Genomic DNA, 25733 nt, shown 5'->3' with positions numbered 1-25733 from the left:
CGATTAGAGTAGACAGCACACGTGTCAGGGGGACCCCAGTTTGGAACTTAGCCAATACTTCTCTCTCTGAGCATGGAGCTTCTATAGTTTTGGTTCTATAGAGATGCCTGGACTGGAATTAGCTAGCCTTCCCAGCCTCGTGCATGAAAACCTGACCAAGGCTGGCGTGTGGTGGCAGCCCTGGGCACACCAGGCTCACTCCAGAATTAGGGGAGTGGCCACAGGGCTACTACCTAGCCTTCTGAGCAACCCTGAGCATGCATGACCTCTAAGCGCCTTTCTCTTCCATCCTCCTGGCTTCTCTCTCAGTTTTCTGACTCTGCTCTGGTTCTGAGCATGAAGCAGACTCTCACCCACAGCCTGTTTTGCAAGGATCCTAACACCTGCCTTCTCCTGGTAGCTCCTTCTCCCAGCCCCTGGGACTAAATATACTCTCTGTACCCTCAGCATCGGGTGGGGTCCTGCTCTGACTGGACTCAAGACCTGAACTTGGGAAGGGGACTTGTCCCCTTCTGAACAGTCTCTCCCCTTTTCTGGAACTCTCTGCTACAAAGTCCCCGCCAATGGACTGAACCCCTGATTGTTGACGCTGCAGTGTCCAAGCCTCTCTGGTCACTTTGCCTCTTTGGCAGCTTGTGTTAATCAGAGCTGTGCCAGTGGTCCCCGAATCCCAGAGGCTCAACCCAGAACCAGTTTATTTCCTGCTCACATGAGTCTCCTGAAGGGTGGGAGGCCATCCTGGGCAGCCATTCTCTGAGTGGTGACTCAGCCTGCTTCCCTCGGGGGGTTCCCCATCTTTGAACTTCACGGTCATATTGCCTTTAGTGTGCAGCAGATTGGGAAGGAGAGAAGTCAAAGTGCTCATGGACTTCCCACGCTGGATCCTTACCGACCTTGGCCAAGAAGTGATCGTCTCCTTGGACCATCTCATTGGACTAAACTGCTCACATGATTCTTCCTGACTGGAAGGGAGGATGCAAGATGTAGAGGGATCACGGAGATATTTAATGAGCCGTAGTAGTCTACCACACCCTTGAAAACCACCCTACTCCTGGCTCCTCTTCACCATCCTCAGTATGTTCAGGCCTGACTTCTTCCTTTTTGTCATAAATCCAACCTAGCTTGAGTGTGGGGCGATATTAATCAGGCCTGTTGGCTAGTATGAGATCTGAGGTAACCATGAATAAACTCTAGTTGGTTGGAACCATGAAAAGATGCCTGCTAATCTCAAGGACCATATGTTTGCAAAGCAATCCTCACGAAATTTCCCATGGGGAAGTGAACTCCCAGGGCCCCAGTCTTTGTAGTCAGAGCACCGGGGTCTGAGGAGAAGCAGAGTCCCCTGTGTGTGATGGGTTAGTTTGCAGAGCCTGCAGCCATAACTGCCCTGGGTTTCCTGTAGGTAAGAAGCTATCGCAGCAAATCTCAAGTCCCTGCAAAACAGTCTTTTAATGTCTTCTTCATGAAATGCTTCCAGACCTTCTAGCCCAGCTGGTCTCTTTTTGGAATTCCGCCAGATGAATCCTCCTGCTGCTTTCTGATAGTTATGGAAAAATCCCTTTCAAACAGGGAAACTGCTTCAAGTGCTTCTTAGGACTGACCCCAAATCAGACCCCTTCAGGGACACCTTCCAAGAAAAAGCATCATTTTTTCCCAAGCAGTTCTGTCCAGAGGACTCTTGGGCAGTGTTTACTGCAAGAAGGGGGCTTGGGGAAGCTGCGCCCCCAGAGTATTTTTTCTGTGGGGTCTGATGGAAGAATAAGCATTGTGAGACTTTAAGAATGTTTTCTTACACTTAAAAATAATGAAATATCTACTCTCGGAAACCTAGAAGAGTACCAAGGAAAGTACACTGGAGATCATTCAGAACTAAGGCCCAACTCTTGATCCCACGTTCATGACATAAGTGTTTGTCAAGCACCCACCATGTGCCAGGGCCTCTGGAGGCATAGAGATTCCTTCATGAGAGCAAGGTGGCCATGGCTCTTCTCTGGAGGGCTGGTGTTGCCAGCCTAGAAATAGATTAAAGCTCCTGCTCACTGAAAACCAAGGAGTTACAAATGAAAGCTATAGCGAAAGTGAATTTCACACCCATTGGATTGGCAAGAATTAGAAAGTTGGACAATGCCAAATGTTGACGAGACTGTGAAGCCACATGAGAGCTCATTTGCGCTGGTGGGAGCAGAACGTGGTGTGCTCACTTTGGAAGAGTTCCTCTTCCCTGAAAGTTGAATGTGTCCACAATGTATGCCTCAGAAATTCCACTGGAGTGGAGCACAGAGAGACACCAAGAGACATGTAGAAATTGTCCCATGGAGCATTCTCCATTATCCTGGAAACAACCAGACGGCTGACCCACAAGAGGGTGCATCAAGAAACCACTGCATCTTTACACAATGGAATACTCTGGCGATGAGGATAAATGGACCAAGGAGCACATCGTGGAATGCAGACAATATGCTTTCATGTATGTAGCGTCCAAAGACGGGTAAAACCACATAGGTAATGTCGGTTGATGGCAAGGAAATTAACAAAATTCAGGGTAATGGGTTACCTTTGGGGGAGAGGAAGAGCACACAGTTTTCCGAGTTACTGCTAAGGAACTGTTTCTTTAGCAGAGTGGTAGGTGAACCGTTGTTCCTTATATTGTGTGTCTTTCATTGTACACATGCACACAACTATCGGAAGTGCTGTGCCCCAGGAAGGACAGGTGGTAGGCAACACCTAGCAGAGGTATTTACCCAAATTTAGGGCCTCCAAGAAGAGTCAGTAGAAATTACTAGGGAAATAAATGTATCACAGGGGGAAGAATTCCAGTGAAGGGATTGGTATGGGGTGCAGGGCAGAAATGTGAGTATAGGGATCCTACATCTGCCCTAGGAACTAAGAGAAGTGGGTCTAACAGGATAGCAGAGGATGGCAGAAGAAGCTGCAGCAAACAGGAGGGACCAGGTCTCAGAGGCCTTGCAAATCCTCCCAAGGAACATGATCTTTCTCTGGAGACTGAAGGTGGCAAGTATGGGAACGGGACCCATGTTGGAGGGAGGTTGGCTCCCTGTCTTAACATTGTCTCCTTCCCGGCTTCTCCTCTGCTTCATGCCCTTGACCTCGGCTTGCTGTTGGCTTCTGGCGTTTGTCTTAGCTTGGCCTAGACCTGACCTATCTTCCCTTCTCACCCCCATGCAGGACTGAACCTAGGGTGAGGTGAGCAAGGGGCCCCAAACACAGAATGGAAGGATGCCTGGGAAAGGAGCCCTGCATGACCCTAGTCAGGGGCCCTGGTCGGCATCTTTGTTCACCTGCATTTCTGACCCCACCACCACCCTACGAATGAGTTTCTGGTCTTCTGCCAGCTATTCCCAGGCCTTGGTCTAAGCCTCCATCCTCCTCGTCTTCCTTTCCCCAACCTGCCTGGTTTGGCTTTCTACTCTGTCTCAGCATTTCACAGCCAACTTAGGCGAGACAGTTACACATAAAAAGATAATTAACAACGTGAGCCAAGAAATACGGACCCCATGAGTGGTACAAATCATGTGTTTCAGGAGTTCGGAGGAGCTGGGCCCAGCTGGCTTTGGATGGATGGAGAGCAGGAAAGAGGCTTTCTAGACTAAAGGAAGACTGGGAACATTTTTCGAGTCATTGGTCCCCAGAGCCGCTCATCATCTGGGGGTCAGAGAACGCGGGCTTCCTGGGAACATTTTTCCAAGAGCAAAGAGATCATTAAAAGTCATGAGGAGATAAAAAGCTGGACAGGATGTAGGAACCTGGGATTCACGACTCTGAAGTACAAGGCTGAGATGCCGCCACTCCCGATTCTTTGCCTACAGTAAACATTACTAATGAATTGTGGCATCCTTTTCCATGGAGCCCAGAGAAGCCTTCTCAGAAGGATTCAGAGCCTCAGAAGCCTTCTCAACACAGCACTTCAGAAGGACATTAACAAGCAAATGGATTGAACATGGAAGTGTCATTTGCTGTCCTTGACATAGACTACAGAGTGATCAGGTGTCCCTGTGTGGGAGAAAGGGTCAAACTGTTCCCTGTTGCTTTGCCTCCAGTGTTTCCCTGTTTTACAACTTCTGATTTATAACTCTGCCAGTCATGTCTCAAACCGGCAAGGAAACATAGAATCACAGAATGGGAGAAGTAGATGGAATCGATCACCTCATTGAGTTCAGTTCCTCCATTTGGCAGCTAGAAGAAATTTGAAGCTTAGGAGGGAAATGGGCTTATTTATCTAAGTGGCAAACAGAATATAAATGCAGATCTTTTGACCTGACCTTGTACCAGCAGCAACCAGTCCTGGAAAGGGAAAAGAACCTGACCTTCCCTAAGAACCCACCACATGCCTGTCTTTGCTAGTGGGAGCTTTTCATAGAACATCTCGCTTAAACTGCCAGGGCATCATGATCCCCAACAAAAAGGCCACTGACATCCAAAGACAGGTTCAAGTCAAAGGCTAATGTGTGACAGAGGCAGGATTCAAACCCTCTCCATCAGCCCCCAAGACCTGCCTTCCCTGATCGTTCCCACGTGGATGCTCCAAGCCTTTCTGGAAACAATAATAGGGTTAGAGCTCTCTGCTCTGGGAAGGGCTGATGGTGAGTGAGACTTTCCTCCACACCGGGTGACTGCTGTTTACCATCTACTTCGTCTACTTCCGGTTCTTGGCCCCACCTGGGAGAAAGCCAGGGGCTCCTCTGCGGGTGTATGCAAGCACTGGCCAGGTGGAGGGCTCTCTCTGCAGGGAGTTTGGGGTTCCACAAGATGAAGCGACCTGCTTTCCACCATGCTCATTTGATGACTTGCCAGGTTTTACAACGTTAATTTAAGCTCTGCAGCCAAAGTGACTCTCTCCGGTTACAGCGGCGTGCACTTAAATGTCAGAGCTTTGCTGAAAAACCGCTTGGATTTGAAGGAAGTCATTGTGTTTGGTAAAATCTGGCCACATTTTATGTTTATGGCCTTTATTAGGGGATCCAGCTGAGCGAGTTAAAACTGGCTTTCCGTAGTCCGTGAAAGCCTGGGACTCTCGGATTGCAGGAATCACTCAGTGAAGTAACAACTATTGGATGTATACTAAATGCCTGGGGCTGGTGTATGCAATGTGATCCTTGTCTTCCCGGAGCTTATAGTCTAGTAGGAAGCAGGAGAAAGACATCAAAAGAGTAAATACCTAAATGGAAGTGTTGTGAGTAAGTGTTACTGAGAGAAAGGGTGGGGCCTGGTAAGTATTCCGAGGGGAACCTAATGGGCGGTCAGAGAAAGTAATATTTGAGCTGGATGACAAGTGGGGGGGGGGGGATTGTTCCAGAAAGATGGAAATAGCAGGAGCAAAGGCACAGAGACAGGAGAGAATTTGATGTGGTCAAGAAATCTATTTCCCAGTGCCCATCCAGGAGCCATAAGATCCAGCCTACATCCAGGGCTGACGTGTGTCAGGTGTCCCCAGTGCCCATAGGACCGAGCACGGGCCTCACTTATTCTACCAGGCCAGGCTCACATGTCCCCCATGTAAAAATCAAGCTCTCTATCTTGTAGGTGCTTCCTGATGAGGTGACCTCATCAGCCTTCTTGGTTACTAACACTTGACCTTCATTTCTTGGCCATGTCTTTGGTGCCCACCTTCCTGGCCCTCCCTCCCTTGGCACCCTCACCCACTGGAACTTGCAAGGCTAAGCCATCACTGTCTCCCACATCTTTGGCCTCCATCCAGTGGCCCTGCTTCTCTGGCATAATCCTTCCTGTCTGTAGCCTCCTTCTGGTTTAGGTCTTTCTACCTCCTGCCAACTGTGACGTGTCCAAGGCACAGCTCCCCTTCACTCCTTTCCTCATCCCTTGTCCCTCCCACGCCTCCACGGAAGTTTCATGATATCATCTTCCACAAGGTCCAAATGCCAGTGATTTTCTTTCCTATTCTTTGCCTACCATCCATGAGAGGGTCTCTGAGATCCCCTGTAGGGAAGACTTGAGAATCTCTGTGCATCGAGTCATTGGTCCCCAGAGCCGCTCATCATCTGGGGGTCAGAGAACGCGGGCTTCCTCTTGTTTGTCTCAGTGTCACTGGGCAGGGTCCAGAGGTGGCGGGCCAAACCTGCTGGGTCTACATCTTCTGCTCCTGTCCCCAGAGACCGCTGGGAACCCAAAGGCTGACGTCTAGACAGATGCTATCATCTTCTCCATCGATGAGTTCCTTTGCACAGGAGGGAGGAGCAGGGATGACCTCTAGGTTAACAAGGGCTCTCAGTCTCTGGGGAGGAGCCTGGTGCACTGCTCCACATTGAGCCAGTCACTCTGGAAGGCAGCCTGTCTCTTGTCTGGTGGGCTCAGCCAGACATGGGAGTCCTCTGCAGTTATATTTTTCCCAGAAGGTGAATGTCCAGGAGAGCTAAAGAGCAGCAATTATAAGGTTTTTAGAAAATAATAGCATACTCAGGGGCTTCCTGAGCCCACATCCCCGTGCGGAAATGACTTCTGCTGTGCGTGTTTCATAGACAAGAGGTTAAGTGGCCCAAAGTCACCCCTCAGCAGGTGCACAGCGGGGACAGAATGGGCTCAGGTGTCCTGCCCCTACCCCCTTGACTGCCGGTGCTCAGACTGAAGCAGACCCAGGGTTGAACACATCCCCCTCCTCCCCAGGACAACATGGAGGCTCAGGCAGAGAAGTCACCTGCTGAAGGTGGCGCAGCAGCAGGGGCCAGAAGCACAATATTTTAATTTAATTCTCACTGGCTCCAACGCAGTGTTTTCAAATACTATGTCCTCCCTCCCAGCCCAGCCCCACCTCTGCGGGAAACCGGTGATCTGTCCTGGGTACTGTTTGGCCCATGTTGGAAGGAGACCCTGGGCAGGGGTGGAGTACGTAATTGTGTGTGCAGAAGCCCAGCATGCTGGAGGGAGTGAGAACGGTCAGCATGACTGTGACATGGAGTGCATGGGGAAGCAAGCCCTGGGTGGAGGGGGCTGAGCAAGGACAGGCTCCAGGAGCCTCAGGAGCCTTGGGGCTGTGCTGGTAAAGTACAGGGGGGTGTGATCCCCTTTATACCTTCCAAAGACTGCTCTGGCTGCTGGGTGGAGAAGAGACAGGAGGAGGAAGGCAGGAAGGAGATCAGTTGTTTGGAGGCTGTTGCAGGGTCCAGACGAGCCATAACAGGGGTCTGGACAAGGGCCGTGGCCATAATGAAGGAAAACAGGAGTGGGTTCGAGAGCCCGCCACTGAGATCACACCGCTCCTTTGACTGTGCACTAGGGTGGATGGGACGGGCGGCCGCCACCCTTCTGATCAGAGGCACAGCTGAGGCGCCCACTCTAACGTGAAATGGTGAACCGGCTCTTTGAGAAACAGGTCTTGTAATAAAAGAGCTTTGTTACGAGTCATGTTCTGGGCTGTGTTGCTGAAATACGTCAAGTGATGGCCTCTGTTCCAGTTGCAAAGAATAATTACCCGACTCTTTGTGTTGTCAATAACATATTCACAGTATTCACAGGCTCTCATTGCCAATCTGAGCCCAGTGAATTGGAAGTCAGCAAGGTCCCCAGAATGTATAGGTCATGGACATGAACGTGCACAGCCTGGGGCCTTCCATGGCTTCCTCTCTTTGGTGAGCTTCCGTGGGGCTCAAACAGATCCTTTTCCCTTCAGTACCAGCTGTGTGGCCTTGGCCAAGGGATAGCCTTTATCCTCAGTTTCCCCATTTGGAACTGGAGACATCAACCACTCCCTCACAGGGTTATTCTGAAGATCCTGCTGAATATAATTTGTATAGTAACAGCTGAGCTGATGGCATGCTTCTTATGTCCCAGGCATTTTCCGAAGCACTCTGTATACAATCACTTTAATCTCCTCGGTAGCCTCATGAGAGAGGCGCTATCATAATCCCCATCTGAGAGGAGGGAACTGAAACACAGCAAGATCGAGTGACTCACCCAAGGTCATGCAGCTAGCATGAAACAGAGCCAGGATTTAAATCCAAGTAGTCTGGTTCCAAGTCCTTTCCTCATCACCACCACAGTGTGCCACCTGCCCACAGGCACAGTCCAGTACCTGGCACACGGCAGACACCCAGTGGGAATGCTTGTTTCCTTTCCATTTGCTCTAAATATTATACTAAATGCAAGACAAGCTCAGAAAATGGAAAAGTGATCCGTTGCCTTCCAACTCTGACCGCCCAGAGCAACTAGACAACTGGGGTGAAACAGACAGGCGGAAGAAAAGGCATTCTCTTCCTAACTCCGGGGTAATTAAGCAAAATCCAGAGCTGACCTTAGAGTACAGTTTTGTTTTTTTTTTTACTTTTTTTTTTTAATTTTTTTTCAGCATAACAGTATTCCTTGTTTTTGCACCACACCCAGTGCTCCATGCAGTCCGTGCCCTCTCCAATACCCACCACCTGGTTCCCCTAACCTCCTACCCCCTGCCCCTTCAAAACCCCCAGCATTACCCTGATCCCCAAACCAGGCAAAGACCCTACCAAAAAGGAGAATTTCAGACCAATATCACTGATGGATATGGATGCTAAGATTCTCAACAAGATCCTAGCAAACAGGATCCAACAGCACATTAAAAAGATTATCCACCATGACCAGATGGGATTCATCCCTGGGCTACAAGGATGGTTCAACATTCGCAAATCAATCAATGTGATAGAACAAATTAATAAGAAAAGAGAGAAGAACCACATGGTCCTCTCAATTGATGCAGAAAAAGCATTTGACAAAATCCAACATCCGTTCCTGATTAAAACGCTTCAAAGAGGGATAGAGGGAACATTCCTGAACTTCATCAAATCTATCTATGAAAGACCCACAGCAAATATCATCCTCAATGGGAAAAAGCTCACAGCCTTCCTGTTGAGATCAGGAACACGACAACGATGCCCAGTCTCACCACTCTTGTTCAACATAGTATTAGAAGTCCTAGCAACAGTAATCAGACAACAAAGAGAAATAAAATGTATCCAAATTGGCAATGAAGAAGTCAAACTCTCTCTCTTTGCAGATGACGTGATTCTTTATATTGAAAACCCAAAAGACTCCACACCCAAACTACTAGAACTCATACAGCAATTTAGAGTACAGTTATCTTGATGAACACTGAGAAATGTATAGAATTGTTGAATCATTACAGTGCACACCTGAAACTAACATGACACTGTATGCTAACTATACTTGAATAAAAAACAGAAAGAGAAAACAAAGCTGACTTTATCTTGGATGAAGTCCTATGGTCGTTGATGGATACACGTTTTAAGTGTGAACATTTTCTACCAAATCGTCCAGTTGACAGGACCTGACAAGAGACCTCTGCTGTCCACCCAGAGATGATGATTGTGTTCCCCCAGAAGCCTCATTCATCAGCTCTGGCCCAGTGTTTCAGATTCATCCCATATTTATTAAGCATTGATCACTTATTGATTGAGTGATTAAACACCATCAGCCATGTATTTATTCAATAAGGACTTACAAAGTACTTTTATGTACCAGGCCTTTTGTTAGGTGACAAGAACTAAGCTACTAAGTGACAAGAACTTGTTAGGAGACAAGAACTAAGTGAGATACTGTTCTTCCATCTGGGAGCACAGAGTGAGGAAGAGAGGGAGACTCAGAGGTAAGCAGGAAGTCATGAGAGCAAGAGCTTTGGAGACCAGAGGAGGGAGCAGTTGGCTCTGCCCCCAGGAATTGCACAAAGACCCCATAACAGAGAGGTCATAGGGCCAAGATCTTGAGAGATGATATTTTTTCAGCTGGAGAAGGAGTGGCATTCTAAAATGACACCTAAAATGGGCAAAAGCCTAAGGGCACAAAAGGACACGCATGTTCCAGAACATTCAAAGTTCAGAATAGCTGGAATGATCATGGAAAGACCTCCAAGACACTGTCCCTCGACACCTAGAATAGAAGATCATTTTTCTCTATTTTCTTTTAAATCCAATTGCATCTAGTCCAAGCTCTTAGTCACTGAGGTCAATGAGAAGCTTTGCATGATTCCCTTCTTTGTATCTCTCCCCCTCTGATGCTGTCTCTCTCTGCTGCTTCTTCTATGTCAAGCACAGCAGCAGAGACCATTCTGAAGATTTTTGTTAACTTTTCCACCAGGGGCAAGGAGAATCCAGATCTTTGTTCACAAAAATGTTTAATCTCTTCTTTGCACAGTAGAAGGAATGGGAAGAGAAAGCACATTAATTCTTTGCTGGTAAATCCATGGCAACAAGAAACAAGATAGAAACAGACTCAATCATCTTCCTGCTAGAGGAGTACAAATAAGGTAGAGCTCACTGCTTTTGCCGACCGTGGCCTGAGAGACAAGGTGAAGAGAGCTGGAGCTGTCCTTGCTCAGGCTGATCTGGTTTAGTGGCTTAGAGTCAGATCTGGACACTGATGAGTGGCTCTTGTGTCCCCTACAGGTATGGCAGTGTGGCGGCAGCGTGGAGGTCCTGCCTTGCTCCCGGATTGCCCACATTGAGCGAGCCCACAAGCCCTACACCGAGGACCTCACGGCCCACGTCCGCAGGAATGCCCTTAGGGTGGCTGAAGTCTGGATGGACGAGTTTAAAAGCCATGTCTACATGGCCTGGAACATACCCCAGGAGGTAGGAAGCCCTTGTGGAGATGGGGTTTCGGGGTTTGCAGAGGGGGGACCAAAAACAAAAAATATGGGTCTAAACCCTTCTTCCCATGGATCAACCAGAGTCTTGTGATCCGTGCTAGAGTAGCTTCTCAGCCCCAGAAGGTAGCACGTGTGGAAGAAAAGAGGCTGACCGTGAGGCACTAAGAAGTGTCTCCCCACACCTGTCCCTGGGCAGCATGCTTAAAAGAAGACTTCTCTCCGCCCTCAGTATCCTCATATTTTGTGTGTGTGTGATTTATTTATTTTAGAGAGAGCGCAGGCAGTGGGGGAGGGGCAGAAGGAGAGCAGACTCCATGCTGAGGGCAGAGCCCGATGTGGGCCCGATCCCACGACCCCTGACATCACAACCTGAGACAAAACCAAAAGTCAGATAGATACTTAACCAATGGTCTCACCCAGGCGCCCCATCAGTATCCTCATTTTAAGTAAGAATAATTGGGGGCGCCTCGGTGACCTAGTCAGTTGGGTGTGTGACTTTGACTCAGGTCATGATCTCAGGTCATGGTCTTAGGGTCCTAAGATTGAGCCCCGCATCAGTCTCCGTATGCAGTGAGGAGTCTGCTTCTCCCTTTTCCCTCTGCCCCTACCCCTGCTCATGCTTGTTCTCTCTCTCTCTCTCTCAAATAAATAAATAAAATCTTTTTAAACTAACTAAATAAATGAAAATGTTGGAGCAGATGGTTCCAAGTTTACCTCATGTTCCCAGGTCCTCAGCTTCTCTGCTATATAAATATACCAGAAATTACCAGAATTCACAAAACGCACCTTAATCTCCCTGTAGACTGGATTCAGGCTTCTCCATTGAACCTTTGACCAGAGCACTAAGGAATGTCCACATGGCTTTGAGATATCTTGACCCACGTGCCTGGGGAGGGGTTGCACCCTTTCAAGGATCCTCAGGAGGAGACACTTTTCAGCTCTTCCTAACCTTCACAGAATTTCATTGTTGCCTGCCACTGTCCTCTATCCCTCTTGCCACTAACACTTATGGAGTGCCCGAGAAAAAGCAATATTTCTCTAGTAGATTTGTTCAGCCTTGCCATGTGTCATATGGAAATGACCTTGGACCACTGAGTTGGGAGAACCCAACAGATGCCAGCCACGGGCTCCCCACCTGCTCACCGGCCTGCCTGCCTGGAGATCATTGCTTATGTTGCAGTGTCTATCTGAGACAGCTGCTGACTGCATGACCTCCTTCTTTCCCCTTGGGAGTCCTTTAAAAGGCTTTAGTTCTTCCTTCCTAATAGGGAAATGGTTGATTTTTGCCTGAAGTTTCCATATGAAGTCCCCATTCCCCGATCTCTCCACTCATCTAATGTTGCTCTGGCTGAGTGGACCGAGAAAATAGGCTGGGCCATGGGCAGGGGCTTTTAGGCAGCTCCCCATCCCCACCACCATCATGGGGGAGCAGGCTTGCATTGGGACGTATATGCCCACAACCAGTGACATTTCAGCAGCAGAGAGAAGAATGAAGAGTCAAGAAGTACCAGCCAGGGTGCGGGCAACCCTGATGAACCAGCCCCAGGATTGCATCCCTGACAGTGGGAGTGTTTCTAGGGAAACAGCAGTACCTTCTGGACCCATCTGTGGCTGTGGGCGTTGGATCACAGTATTCTGGGGAGCATGCTGAGTGCCTCTGTGGGTGTCCTCTGATAGCAAAACGTTAAGAATGCTTGGAAAGTCCCCCAGGAACCTAGCAATAAAGCACCATAGATCCCCAGTCCCTTAGCAGAGTCCTGTCCATAGTCCGACCACCTTCTCTCCGCACCCCAAAGCTGCAAACATTTTAGACTTCTCCCCTCATTGCTGCTGCCAGAATTGGAATGTGGAAATGGACAGTAAATCCAATGAACGGCAGAGAAGCAAGTGAGAAAAGTAATTGGAGAATGATGAAACTCAGTGTGTGTCTGTGACTCCTCAGAGGGGTAGTTCAAACCCAGTCGGGTGGGTGGGAGGAGAGGGGAGTGAACTCAAGAAAAGCAGATGCAGGGTGGGAGAGTCCAGGACAAAGCCTCAGGCGGAAAAGGAAGAGGTCAGTGTGTTTTCTAAAAGTCTATCCCTTGACCCAACCCCCGCCTGCCCCACATTCCCTGATTTGTCCAGATACCCTCTCCTTACTCTTCTCAGGTTTCTGGAAAGGGTCAACACCTTTTCCCTTCCATTCACTTCTGAAGTCTCAGTACTGCACCCAAACTGCTTGTGACGAAGCATCCTAACTGCTTAATGGACATTTTAAAGTCTTTAAGCTACAAGATCCCACCTTTCCCTTGAGACTCTGTACTCACTTGGCTCCATGATGCCACAGCCCAGTACACCCCCATCTTTCTCTGATTGCTCTTATTTTCCTTGTGGGCAACTCTCACCTCCCTTGGATGCTCACATGTACCCAGGGATCCATCCTTGGCCAACCGCTCTCATTAAACCTCATCTCCCTGGTGGCCCCTTCTGTTCCTGGGTGCTTGTATCTGTTGATGACTTCCGAACTAAGATCTGCAGCCCTGACTTGTGCCTTCAGCTTCAGACCTACAGCTGCACATCTCCTGGTTGCTCCCTTGAGCACTTGAGACGGAGTCTGCCAAAACAGAGAACATCCTCCCCTCCGCCCAGAGCTGCTCCTGTTCTCCCTCCTCACCACAGTTTGGGATACCACCATCTATCTGCCCAGATCCACAAGCTTGAAACTGGGCATCTTCCTTTGATCCTTCTTTCCCTCAAGCCACATTCCCAGCCCGTCACCGAGCCCTATCCTGTCCTTTCCCAACCCCATCACGTCTGAGTTCAAGCCTTGTCTTTTCCTCTGCAAGAGCTTTGGGCTGGTTTCCCTGGCTCAAGCCTTATCACCTTCAAATCTATCCTCTGTACTACCCAAAGTTATCTTTAAAAAACAAAAAACAAACAAAGAACCTCACAGGGACCACGTCATTGCCCTGCTTAAAATCTTTAAAGGACTCTCCACGGTGCACAAGTTCAGGCATTAAGCCTGTTGTTTGACATGCTTTCTCCACGCCATCTCTAGTCCCTTTCCCCTATTCTGTCCCGGAGTTCCGCGGCCGGCACAGCCAGAGAGAATGCCCGAGTCCGCTCCGCACTGTTTCTGGCCTCCGTGCATTTGCGCATCTTGTCCTCTCTGCATGCATTCCCTGCCCTTGGCCTCTTCCCCAACCTCCACCTTCCCCCATTTCCCTCCACCCAGTTAGACTCAGCGCCGAGACTCCTCCTCTAGGAAGTCAGCCTCAGTGGGAGAAAATGCCCCCTTTGCCTGCATGTCTCTGTCATTGCATCATCGCTGTGTAAAAGAATGTTCTGTTGTATAAAAGTCTCTCTCTCTCTCTCGTTAAACCAGGGGCTCTCAAATCTGGCAGAACTTTAAAATCCCTTGTGCTCCAGCCCCAGAGATTATGACTTAATTGGTTTGGAAGGGGACCAGGGATCATTTTTTGGAAAGCTCTTCGGGGATTCTAATGTCCATCCAGGGCTGGGAACCACTGCCTGAGACTCGAGGCTTTCTGGGGACAGATCGTGTTCTTCCCTTTTGTGCCAGCAGGCCTCGCACAACGCAGGCATGTGGTCAGGGCTCAGGAAAGCCTCCCTGATGCTTTATTAACAAATGGATCTGCTGGCAGTATGTGCCATTCCTTTCTCCTTGGGTCAGTAACTCCTAAAAGCGCATCTGCAGACCAACTGCATCAGAATGACTTGAAGAGCTTTAAATATACTGCTTCTGGGTCTCATCCTTAAAGATTCTGATGAGTAGATGCCTAGTGGTGCCAGAATCCATTAAAAACTTTCTGGGTGGTGGTTTAGGACTGCCAAGTTTGAGTAATACTAGTTTAGCGCATCCTGCTAGTCCTTCCAAATTCACCTTGAGCATCACCTACTCCAGGAAGCCTTCCGTTACTGCTCACCCTCACTTTCCCCCACCGCCCCCTCCCATCCTGGCTGCCCCATAGGGCAGCTCTCCCTCAGCTTCCCTCTCTGCACACTGTGTGCAGAGAGACTTTTGACTTGTCTGGATCTTCCAGATCCTCCTTTCAGGCAAAGTCTGCATCTTCTTCCTGTTAGTATGCAGAGAGCTTAAGACAACGCCTGACACGTACTGAAGATGAACTGACAAAGAAAGAAGAGGGAGGAAGTGTGGATGCTACAACACCCACCCCCTGTGTTTTCCCCAAGAGTGTCCCCAGCTGCCCTTGATGGGGTGGTGTCCCAGTACCTTGTGCTCAACCACAAGGACATCTGTTTCCTATTGATTTCCCCTTTTGTCTGCAGCATCCTAGCTGTAGGTAGGGAGCTGGACCCCGTCGACCCTGCCCAGTGGCTGCCTTGAGAATTAGATAAGTTAGTCTACGTAAAGACTTTGATCGGTGCTCGGCCCATAGCAAAGTCACCAGCTAAGTATTAGCTCTTGCTGTGGCTGGCCTTGTTTACGCCCGGGCCTTCCCACCCCAGCTTTAAAATGCCCTTGCCGGGCCGCCATCCTCCCCGCTTGCCTTCTGTGCCCAGTCCTCCCCAGGCTGTGTACCAGCCAGAGCTGCCTCTCCCATCCGCTTCCTCGCCACGTTCGGTCCCAAGCTTTTGGAAGGTGGGAAGAGCTGCCAGCTCTGGGATCCCGTCTGCTTTGATTGAAAATCAGTTTGCTCATCGACAAACGGAAAGTGGGCCTGCAGCAAAGCATCAGTGCTTTCTCACCCGGGGTTCGGGAACTCTAGACCCACCCCTGCTTCCTCTTGCCCAAAGACAGGCTGTGTGATGGTGGGGAGCTGACAGCCCTTCTTCGGGTCTGGCTGTAAAAGAGATTGTGCTTGTGGCCGCACACACAGGCAGGAATATAGCTTTTTATTTTTTTAATTCGATATTTTACGTATTTATTTGACACAGAGATAGAGAGCACAAGTAGGCAGAATGGCAGGCAGAGGGAGAGGAAGAAGCAGGCTTCCCACCAAACAAGGAGCCCATTGTGGGGCTTGATCCCAGGACTCTGGGATCATGACCCAAGCTGAAGGCAGCCACTTTAACCAACTGAGCCACCCAGGTGCCCCAGGAATACAGCTTTTTGTGTGGCTGAGTGTTTTCGTTTCCAAGGGCTGCCATAACCCATTGCCACACATCAAGTGGCTTTCAACAACAGAATTTGATTCTCTCACAGTTCTGGAGCCCAGAAGCCCAGCATCAAGGTGCTGGTGACACTGTGCTCCCTCAGAAGGCTCTAGAAGAGGATATTTCTTGCCTCTTCCAGCTTTGGTGGCTCCTGGCATTCCTTGGTTTGTAAATGCATCACTCCAATCTTGGCCCCCATCTCTATGTCTCTGTGTGTTCAAACCTCCCCTCCTCTGATTTATGAATATACCAGTCATTGCATTTAGAGCTCACCCCAAACCCAATTGATTTCATCCACAGATCTGAATTCTGCCTGCAATGATCCTATTTCCAAATAAGACCACATTCACAGGTTCTGGTTAGACACGAATTTTGCAGCAGACACTCACTATTCAACCCATTGAGTATTTGGCAAAGGGGGAAGATATGTTTTGTGGTTTTTTTTTTTTTTAATAATAAGGGCCAACGTGACCCTCTCTGAGAATATTTGTTTATTTCTCAATTTCTAACACCAATCTGAAAAGAGTTTGATGCAATTTATAATAAATACATGGTACAGACGCTGAACCATTAAAACAGCAAGGCAAAAGTCAACTAATAAATAGGAAGAGAAAAGGGCCATGATAACCAGAAATATAAGTTGAGCAAAGCTCTGATCCTAGAGTCTCCTGGAAGTTAAAGTGGAAATGGACCCCTGATGGATAGTTCTTCCACCTTCCATGAAGTCATAGGGCGAGAGACAAACTGTCCCTTGATCCTGAGCATAGAAAGAAATTTTTCCCATGAGAACCCAGAATTTAAGAAAACACGGAGGCCTTCCAGGGTCAGGTTCTTCTAGCTTCTAGTGGCTTCCCATAAAAACTGAGACACAGTGTTAGTTTGTTTTCATGTAAAGGCAATTATACCCGTGAAGAGGGAAGGCCTGGGCCCTGGCAAATAGGTTTGCAAGATAAGGATAAGGTGCAGAGAAGTTCAAAGAGCTAAAACTTAACAGATCCCTTGGGGTCAGAGGTGGAGGGAGTGAGGAGGTCACATTTATTGCCAGTTGCTACATTCGAGACTCAAACATTCTCAACCTGGTCTCGTCCATAGCTCAGCTCAGCAGTAGGTCAGGGCATGGAGATCAGTCAAACATGTTTCCTGAATCCAGCAGAGAAATGCCAAATAGCAGTTGGTGGGAGGGCTCTGGGCCGGAGCTGAGGAGTAGGCAAGTCATAGATGCGGTCATCAAGACATCCTCAGAAGGAAGGTCCTCACTGGCATTGTACCTTTGCAGTCTGAAACCTGAACCCTCGGGCCATAGTCGGTTCCAATTTTTGTATTTTTATATTGCCTAAATTCTGGTGGGCAAAAATAAATGTATTTCTTCTGTATCTACACTTGGTTGTTCCTCGAGCCCCCCTGATCTAATACCAAATACTTTGTTCCAATCACGGGCAGACACATGCAGCAGCCATCTTTGTGATTTTTCTCAGACACATTAAATGTCCATTTCATTATCTTTCCAAGCCCAGGAACTTGACCCCAGAGTTGACCCTAGAACCCCGGGGGTTCCCACAGCCAACACGTGAGCTGTGACGTCAGTGAGAGAGAGCTGCATCTCCCTTTGCTCCCCTCCCTCCATGCTGGGCTAGTGTCTCGTGAGATACCACTGGACCTGGCTGGTCCCTGGCTCTGTGGTGTCATCCTCTAAGAAGTCGCTGAGTCTCCATCGGACTCCCAGCTGCAGAGACTCCTCGCCATCCTCTGCTCTGGCTTCAGCCCCTCTTTGCCTGGTCCTGTGCCCAGTGCAGGGCTGGTGTGCAGGGACTCCGTGTTTTCCCCTCGGCTCTGGGACCACAAGAAATGTGGGGACTTTTCCCTCTCTCTAACTCAAGAACACCTCCATGTCTCCATTACTACTCCTTGCCTGGTGTATGGTGATGGCTTAGGGTCCACCTTACTGATATCCCCAGGAAGTGACAGACCCAAGTACTCTCTACACTAAGAACTTGGGTCTTAGCAGGCAGAAGGGCAGGCTCTGGGGTTCAAGTCTCAGCTCTGCCTTTTATCAGCTGTAGGACTTCAGGCAAGATGTCACAGAACCTCTCTGCAAATGGGGCACTGCACATAAATGTAAACCCCGGGGCAGGTCTCATGGAGGATGGAACCTCGCGCTCCGCAAGTGTTTGACAAGCCTTTGCTGTTACAATGATTAGGAATAGAATTTGAATTAGTATGACTCCATCTTCAACTCTCCCCTTTCTCTCTCCCCCAACTAACAGCTCAGAACCTCTTGTCTCATATCATAAGATAGAAAAAACCTCCAACTGTATGCTTCAGTATCTTTCACCTACACCTGGGCCCCAGCTTTTTCTTTTCTTTTCTTTCCTTTTTTTTCATTTATTTTCAATGGCCTTGGATGATAGTCCCCATCCGTGCAGCCCTCATGTTTCAGTGCCCACGTGGGGATAGTCATGGGGTTACGTACAATGCGGGGAAATGAATGAGCTAAGTCCCCGCATCCTTCCTTCACTAGACAGTGCCCAGGAGCCTGGGCGGGGAGATCTGGGGAGAAGCGGTGTCCTGCTGGTAGCTGGAGCTCTGCATTTGCTTGCCCTTGCAGGACTCTGGGATCGACATCGGGGACATCACAGCGAGGAAGGCTCTGAGGAAACAGCTGCAGTGCAAGACCTTCCGGTGGTACCTGGTCAGTGTGTACCCAGAGATGAGGATGTACTCGGACATCATCGCCTATGGGGTGGTAAGGAAGTGTCCCCTGGGGCTTCATGTGGGCATAGAAAGCAAGGCCAGGCAGAGGTGTGGGGTCAGAGGAAAGGAGAGAAGGGGGCTTCTGCTTCCCATGTGTAGACTAGAGGACTAGAGGCAGCCTCCTATGTGGGACCTCTGGTAGACCAGTGAACTAGAGGCAACCTCCCATGTAGGGACCTCTGGTAGACCAGCAGATGAGAGGCAGCCTCCTATGTGGGACATCTGGTAGACCAGTGGACGCGAGACAGCCTTTGGTGTTATAACTCGAACCTCTGTTCCCTTGTTCTAAATCTCTCCTTTACAGTCTTAAGCAATTTAGCTCTAGCCTCAAACCTTCATGTTCTACTTAATAAAACAAATACCTGTGGTTAGGGTAGACTGACAAGATAACATAATGAACACCCGCTGTCCCCCAGCATGGGTGCCTGAGGTTCTAGCAACCAGCCTGCATGCCTCCCCCATCTAAGGGCTTATGCTTTCTACTCACACACATGGCTTCCAGGAAAGGAGTTCTGGAATACAACCTTCCTGGGTTCATTGTATTTTGAAGGATGTTTTAGGACCACCTGTTGATTAGCACAGAGCAGTCACCCCAATGGAAGGCACAGGGTTTGGATCCAGACAGACCTGGTTCCAATCTTGACCAAGCCACTTCTTAGTCAAGTGTCTTAACATCTGTGGGTCTTGGCTTCTTCCTCTGTTAAATGAGGCAAAATAATACTGTGCTCCTAGAGTAGAAAAATAAGATATATAAATATATTATATATCCTGGCAATTTGTATGTTCTGTCTAAGGTTAAAATGCTTTGAATATGGTAATCTCTACTATTGTCCCAATGTTCCCAGGATCATTCAACTCTTGAAGTATTTTCAATGATACCTGATTGGTTTTTTGATACCTCACCTGGTTTTTGCTTCCTTAACACATAGAGCTTTTCTGCTGACAGTTATAAGCCCTCAAAACTACATACTGACATCATGGAACAGATGAGGAAACAGAAAGGCAAAGTGATCTTCCCATGTTCACAAAGGTCATCAGCAGAGAAAGTGAGCCTAAGACATCAGCTTCTGAAATCACTCTGCTTCCTCCTTTGGAGAGCATCCCCTCAGACCTTTTTGATATCCTAGCATGAAACTCAAAGGAAGAACTGCGGCCTCTTCCCTGGATAAGCCGTGATCAGAACCAAGTTCAAGGCCTGCCTCCGCAGGAATATAATGGGCAGAGCCTCTGTCTGGGAGGGGAAGAAGAATGCTAGCTACAGACTGGCCTCCACATTCTTTGCAGGCCTCCCAACTCTGACATCCTAGGGTTCTACAGGGCACAGAGCCAGGATCCAAGGAATCCCCCCAACCTCCTCAGACCTCAGCTGTCTAACAGGCCAACCTGTAGGAAGCAGTCATATCCTCCCACAAGAGTTTCCATGGCACAGTTGACTTCTCAGGCTGGGGTAATCTGGATACTGGAAAACTTCTCAGCCCATGCCACCAACTATTACTTAAAGAGGGGAGTTGTGTGTGTGTCCATTCAAGTTCTGGGTCTTGGCCAAAGCATTCTCATCTTCCAAGCAGAAGGGTCTCATCTTAATGACATGTACAACAGGTTTACCGTGGAACCCTCTTACCACCACACCCAGAAACCTTTAGCTGATCAAATAGTAAGTGGCATATACAGGGCTGTGGTATGGATCTGACTGAGTCCATAATTTGAGCTGTTTTTACTCAGAGTGGCTGAAAAGCCACTCTCTCATCATCCCCAAGGGCTGAGCAGTGCTGGCCATCCCTGGGGCTGGCGGAGGTGTCTGACAACCACCACCACCGGCACCCCGTGTTCATCTGCCAGCCGCTGCTCAGGGCCCTGCCAGCCTCCCCTCCCTTCTGGCTCTTCCACGGGCCGGGCTCTGACAGAGCAGAGCCACGCTTGCTTGTCAAGGATCATAATGAACTCCTAATGGGGGCACTAGGGTGAAGATGGGCAAAGCAGGATACAGCCATAAGAGCAAGGATTTGCTGAGGCTGAATCATTCTTCCTAGTGATTATTTTTATTCTAAAATGCAGAGACCAGATGTCTTCTCAGGGGTAGAGTTTCTTTCTACCCTTTCCTTTCCATCTTAGGCCAAACTACATTGCTCAGGTCAAGTAACTTCCTGGGACTCTCAGTGGGGCCAGGTTCAAGTCTAGAGCCCTGGCCACTTATCTGCTAACAGATTCCATTAATGACTCCTGTGGGCAGAAGGGCCTATGGGCCCCATTGTGTGGGCATGAGTTTCCCCTGGATCACTGAGCCCCACGTCCAAGAGGCGGGGTTCTTCAATCAATCCCAGCTCTAGTGCGACAGCAGAGATGAAGCAGCATCTAGAAACAGACACGCCCGGCTTCTGGAATGTTAGCTTTGCCACTTACTCTGTGTGTAATCTCAACCATTTACAAAACCTTCAAAGCTGTAATCATACCATCTCAGGGGGGCATTTTTCACAGTCTCAGGATTGTCACCATTTGCATGACGGAAAGAACTTGCTGCTTGTCTGCTTCCTAACATCATTCGTTTGGGAATGCCATTCATTTGTTCGTTGCCTTCATTCATTCATCCCATGTGTGTATTTACTGTCTACTGTGGGCCAGGACTGGCCCATGTCTGAGACAATGAGAAAGACTCAGACCTAGCCTGGTCAGACGGTGGAGACAGGCACTCGAAGAAGGGACAAGAACCAAGCACGCTAAATGCAGCAGTAAGATAAATGGAGGCGCTGGTAAACCACGGGGCCACGGCCTGACACCCAAGCTTGGGTCAGGAGAGACTTCCGGAGTGACAGAGAAGCTGAGAACCAAAGGAGGAGGTGCATTTAGCCAGACAAATAGAAGGCATAAGGAGAGGTGACATGGGGAAGGGTCCATGCCACGGGCGTGGCATCACACACAAGGAGGTCAGGCAGACCTTCTGGCTACTCTACAGTTCCTCATCCTTCAAAGATAGAATGTCGCCGACCTGGCCAGATTCCTCTGAGGGAGAGGTGGGGGGACACGCAGCGAGCACTTCATGCGGTGGCTGGCACATAGATGCAGCCATAACGGCCGGCTGCCCTGAGTGGCTGTCAGCAAGGTCATAGCAGTCATAGGAGTACTGAACAATTACTGTGCATTTGCCATTTGTCAGGCCCGGTGCTCCCTACTTGTGGATATGCTTACGTTTACTCCTCCTCTAACAGTCCTGTGAGGCAGTCACTGGTATTATCCCTACTTTAGAGAGAAGAAAACAGACAAGAAGGAGCTGTGTTCTTCGTCCAAGACCACACAGCTGGAGCCAGGATTCCATCCCAGCCTGTCACTCCCGACAGCATCAAAGACCACCTGCTTCACGGGGGAGGGATGACATAGAGCCGGGGGGACTTTATCGAAAGGCACCGCCTACCTCCTCACCCAGAGGATGGCTTTGAGAACCCAGCAGAAAGCCAAGGCTGACATCAGGGCTTTCTGGATCTTTCTCCCTGCGACTGCCATTAGCAGGTCTCATTAATGGATTACAGCTCTCAGCTTTAGATGCAACACCCGATTCTCTGCGGGCTGCAGGAGAAGTCCAGAGTGCGTTGATATGGGCTCCCTCACAAAGGCAAGCCACGTAGTTGTTTTACAGAAGAGGATTTGCTGCATGGATGTTTCTGGGGCCTCTGCCTCGGGAGCTGGCTCACGTTTATAATTCTTCAGAACCTCCAAACCGCAAGTCTGAGATTGAAGTGCCTTCACCCGGTAGAGGTGAGAAAGCTCAAGAAAGGGATTTGACTCTATTCCTTTCCCTATCAAGAACAAGGTATGCTGGGAGCACACATGGGCCTATGGTCATGCCGTTTTGCACCCCTTCAATGGGTTCCCTGCACTCCTGCCACAAGTCATCAAGACCATGGATGCTCAGCCGCTGTCAGTCTCTGGCCTCCTTGAATAGATGACCCACCTGCGGTCCTTTGCCCTGGTCTTCCCTGAATTCCAGTATCTGTGTCCTGTTCTAAACAGAGCACTTCGAAGCTAACAAGACCTATATAAGCTAGCTCAAGTCAAGGTGGGGAACAACGCCACCACCTTGCATATGCGCACAGGAACTGACGTAGAGCTGGGCATGGGCACTAGTGCTGGGAGGCCACCAAAGCCAGAGCAGGGCACAGTGTCTCTAATTCCATCTCATGCTTCATCTCTTCCTTGGCCACAGCTGGGTTTCTCTGCTTACACCTGGCCCAGCAGATCCCCCAGACCCAATCTAAATGGCCTCACGATTCTAGCGGCCGCCACCCACGGACCACTGACTCTCTCACTGAGAGTTCTAGCACGGAATAAGAGGATGATGAGATGGTTCCATTCCAGAAAGAGAAGGATGGAGGAGAGCGAGAAAAAGAAAGAGAATTATTAACTCATTCCCAACTGCCTGTTGGTGCCCACCATGGTCTCCTCATCTGTGGCTGGTAAACAGGGCCATGGGGACTGTAAGCTGTCCTTTCCAGGGTCTGGGAGTGGGCTTCTGCCAGAAAGGGACATTGGATACTGGTTTTCTTACCTGACATGGTGAGGCATTGGTTCTGTTGTTTGCTATGTGCCTGCAGGTGAGGGTAAGAGATAACTCTCTCTTCTCCTACTCCCTTGGTCCCATTCTCTCTTATTCACCTGCCAGAACTCCCACTCTGGAACATCCTTGTCATCTGGGCACCAGTGGGGCCAGGCCAGCCACTGCTGGATCTGCAGGGGGCAGAGAGGACCTGGTCCCAGAGGACATCTCAGACCTGAAAGCAGCAAACATGTTGCCCAACTTCCCCCAACCTTCCAGAGCAAAGACTTCTTTCCAGAGACTATTGGAAGCCCTGGTGTCACCCCTGTGGAAATGGAGGGGGGTGCACCCCGAGCATCATCTTCTGTGTGTGTGTATCTTTTATTCTTACCTACACTGTCTCCACTTACCTTTTAACAACATGAGAACAGCTCTCCTTCACATGAAGCTGGGTTTCCCTCAGCACCTTTATTCAGGCAAAAGCTGGTGCTTGTTGCTTTCCACAGTATTCAAGGGACCTCGGGTTGATTATGGAAATGGAGCCTGTCTCTGTGGAATGCTGGCTTCTCCTGATTTAATGCATTTGTTTCTCTGCTCCTTTCTCTTTGGTGTGGCCGCCCCTCCTCTGGCATTCAGCTGCAGAACTCTCTGAAGACCGACTTGTGTCTCGATCAGGGTCCAGACACAGAGAACGTTCCCATCGTGTACATCTGCCATGGGATGACACCACAGGTGAGTTCCCTGAGAGAGCCCCCTGCTGGGGGTGTATTCATGTCTGTCCGGCTTGGGGAAAGATGGTTAAACTCCTTTCGTGGCTGCTCTAGGCCCGGGGGCCTCCATATGCTCATGGGGAGAAGGGGAGAGTCCTACCTGCCTTGCCTGGAAGGGGTCTGGGATAGCAGATACTGCTGTGCCGGGATCCTCAGGGATGAGGAGCAAGGAAGGTGATCAATTCCTAAAGAGGAACACCTGCCTTCTTTGGGGAGACTATGGGTAAATCACAATCCTGTTTTGGGCACCTATGCCCTTCCCTAACAGGAGGGAACCCAAGGGTCCCCCAAGCTCTCTGACATCTCAGAATGCCAGTTATGGCCTTCGGGGCTCTGCCCTTTAGTAGATCACAGCTGCTGCTAAAATTTATAGCCTCGAGAGCTTTGCTAGCCCAGGTGACCTTCTCCTGATGGAGAATGTGGGGAAGCTATGAGGAAAATACGTTATCCTAGGAAAAATTGGCCAGTCACAGCCTAGGCTGCAGATATCCAAAGAGGATGCTGAAACACAGACAAGAGAAATGGCCTCTTCAACAAAGTGCAGTGGACCACCTTTGCCTATGAACACCACAGACTGACCTGTTCTGATTGGACACCATTTTCAGAGTTTACTTATCTTACCTCCAGCAGCGCAAATGATGTTTTTACAAAGATAGTATAGAAGATATGTATATTTGTGCAATTATACTACGGGTTTAAAAGAGTCATCACTTGTCTCAACACACAACTGAAGGCAATCATGATGTGTGTGTCACCGGCGTCCTGTGCTGGGACTCCCTGGTGATTGTCTGCTGTGATCTCCACCAGCTCCTCGTTTCTGCGGACCCAGCTGCTGTGGCTGCACCAAGTGGAGGGTCACAGGTCAGCAGATCACACTATCCCCTCCCCACACAGTACTGAATCTCATTCTCCATCCTTACAATGCTGTGATATTTCTTTCTTTTTTTTTTTTTGCTGTGATATTTCTCATGGATGACTAGTTTTATGTAAATTCATTACTGACATCTAGCATAAGTACAGACAGTAGACAAATGGTAGGTGTACAGATTCGTGAGCTTTCAAAGCAAACACGCCCACATAACCAGCACCCAGAAGAAGGTAAAGAGCATTATTGCCTGATTGTGAATTTTATACAAATAGGATTATAGGGTGTACGCTTTCTCACGTTGGCTTCTTTCTTTCACTGTTATATTTGTAAAGTGCCTCTGTTCTGCTTTTGTGATTTTTATTACTATGTAATATTCCATTTTATGAATGTACCATATTGACAGTGTATTTACAGCCATGGGACACCTGAAAGTATTAAGAATACTACTGCTATGACCATCCTTGTTCCTGTCTTTTGGTGCATGTATGCACCCATTCCTTGTGGATTTATACCTAGGGGTCAAATCACTAGTCGTAAGGTTGCTCTATGTTTGCTTCGAACGCGCACTGCCTGTAGTAGTCTTCTGTGGCTGCCGTAATATAACGCCTCGGGAATGTATTTGCTCCCCATCCTGGTGCCTGGAAAGTTCAAGATCAAAGTGCTGGCTGATCTGGTTTCTGGTGAGGCCTCTTTCTGAGGACTTGCAGATAGTTACCTTCTCTGTGTGTCTTCCCACAGCAGGGAGAGAGAGAATGAGTGAGCTCTCTGGTGTCTCTTCTTGAAGGGACACTAATCCCACTGGATCAGGGCTCTACCCTTAGGACCTCATTTAGCCTCAGCCGGTCCGTACCGTAAAAAATGAGAAAGCTTGTTCTGAAGAGAAAACGGAGCGTAGCTGAACAACTGTTTGACTAAGAGACCATGGTGGGACTCATGGACTGAGTCAGCCATCTCAGCAGCAGAAGCCATAAATCAAGATGGGCTTGTAACAGCAGAGACTGGCAGCCTGAAGGAAAGAGAGAGCAGGACAGAATGAAGGCAGGCTGGTGGATTTCTTGGCTTTCACAAGGCAGGAACGTAGGGCTGTGTAGCTGT

General features: G+C 49.1%; 1 protein-coding gene across 1 annotated transcript in view; it reads left to right on the top strand.

Moving 5' to 3' along the window:
- The window catches only part of GALNT18 (polypeptide N-acetylgalactosaminyltransferase 18), a 342951-nt gene that overhangs the window by 275141 nt on the left and 42077 nt on the right, over positions 1 to 25733 (top strand). Inside the window, exons 7-9 of the mRNA XM_032853479.1 lie at positions 10404 to 10589; positions 18330 to 18467; positions 23637 to 23732. Coding sequence (XP_032709370.1) covers positions 10404 to 10589; positions 18330 to 18467; positions 23637 to 23732 — 420 coding nt within the window. The remainder of the gene's footprint in view (positions 1 to 10403; positions 10590 to 18329; positions 18468 to 23636; positions 23733 to 25733) is intronic.

This window comes from Lontra canadensis, unplaced genomic scaffold, assembly GCF_010015895.1.
Source record: "Lontra canadensis isolate GAN:19392208 unplaced genomic scaffold, GSC_riverotter_1.0 scaffold7, whole genome shotgun sequence".
NCBI classification, from domain to species: domain Eukaryota; kingdom Metazoa; phylum Chordata; class Mammalia; order Carnivora; family Mustelidae; genus Lontra; species Lontra canadensis.
Note: the sequence above shows the minus strand (reverse complement) of the source record. Positions and strands in the feature narration are given on the sequence as shown.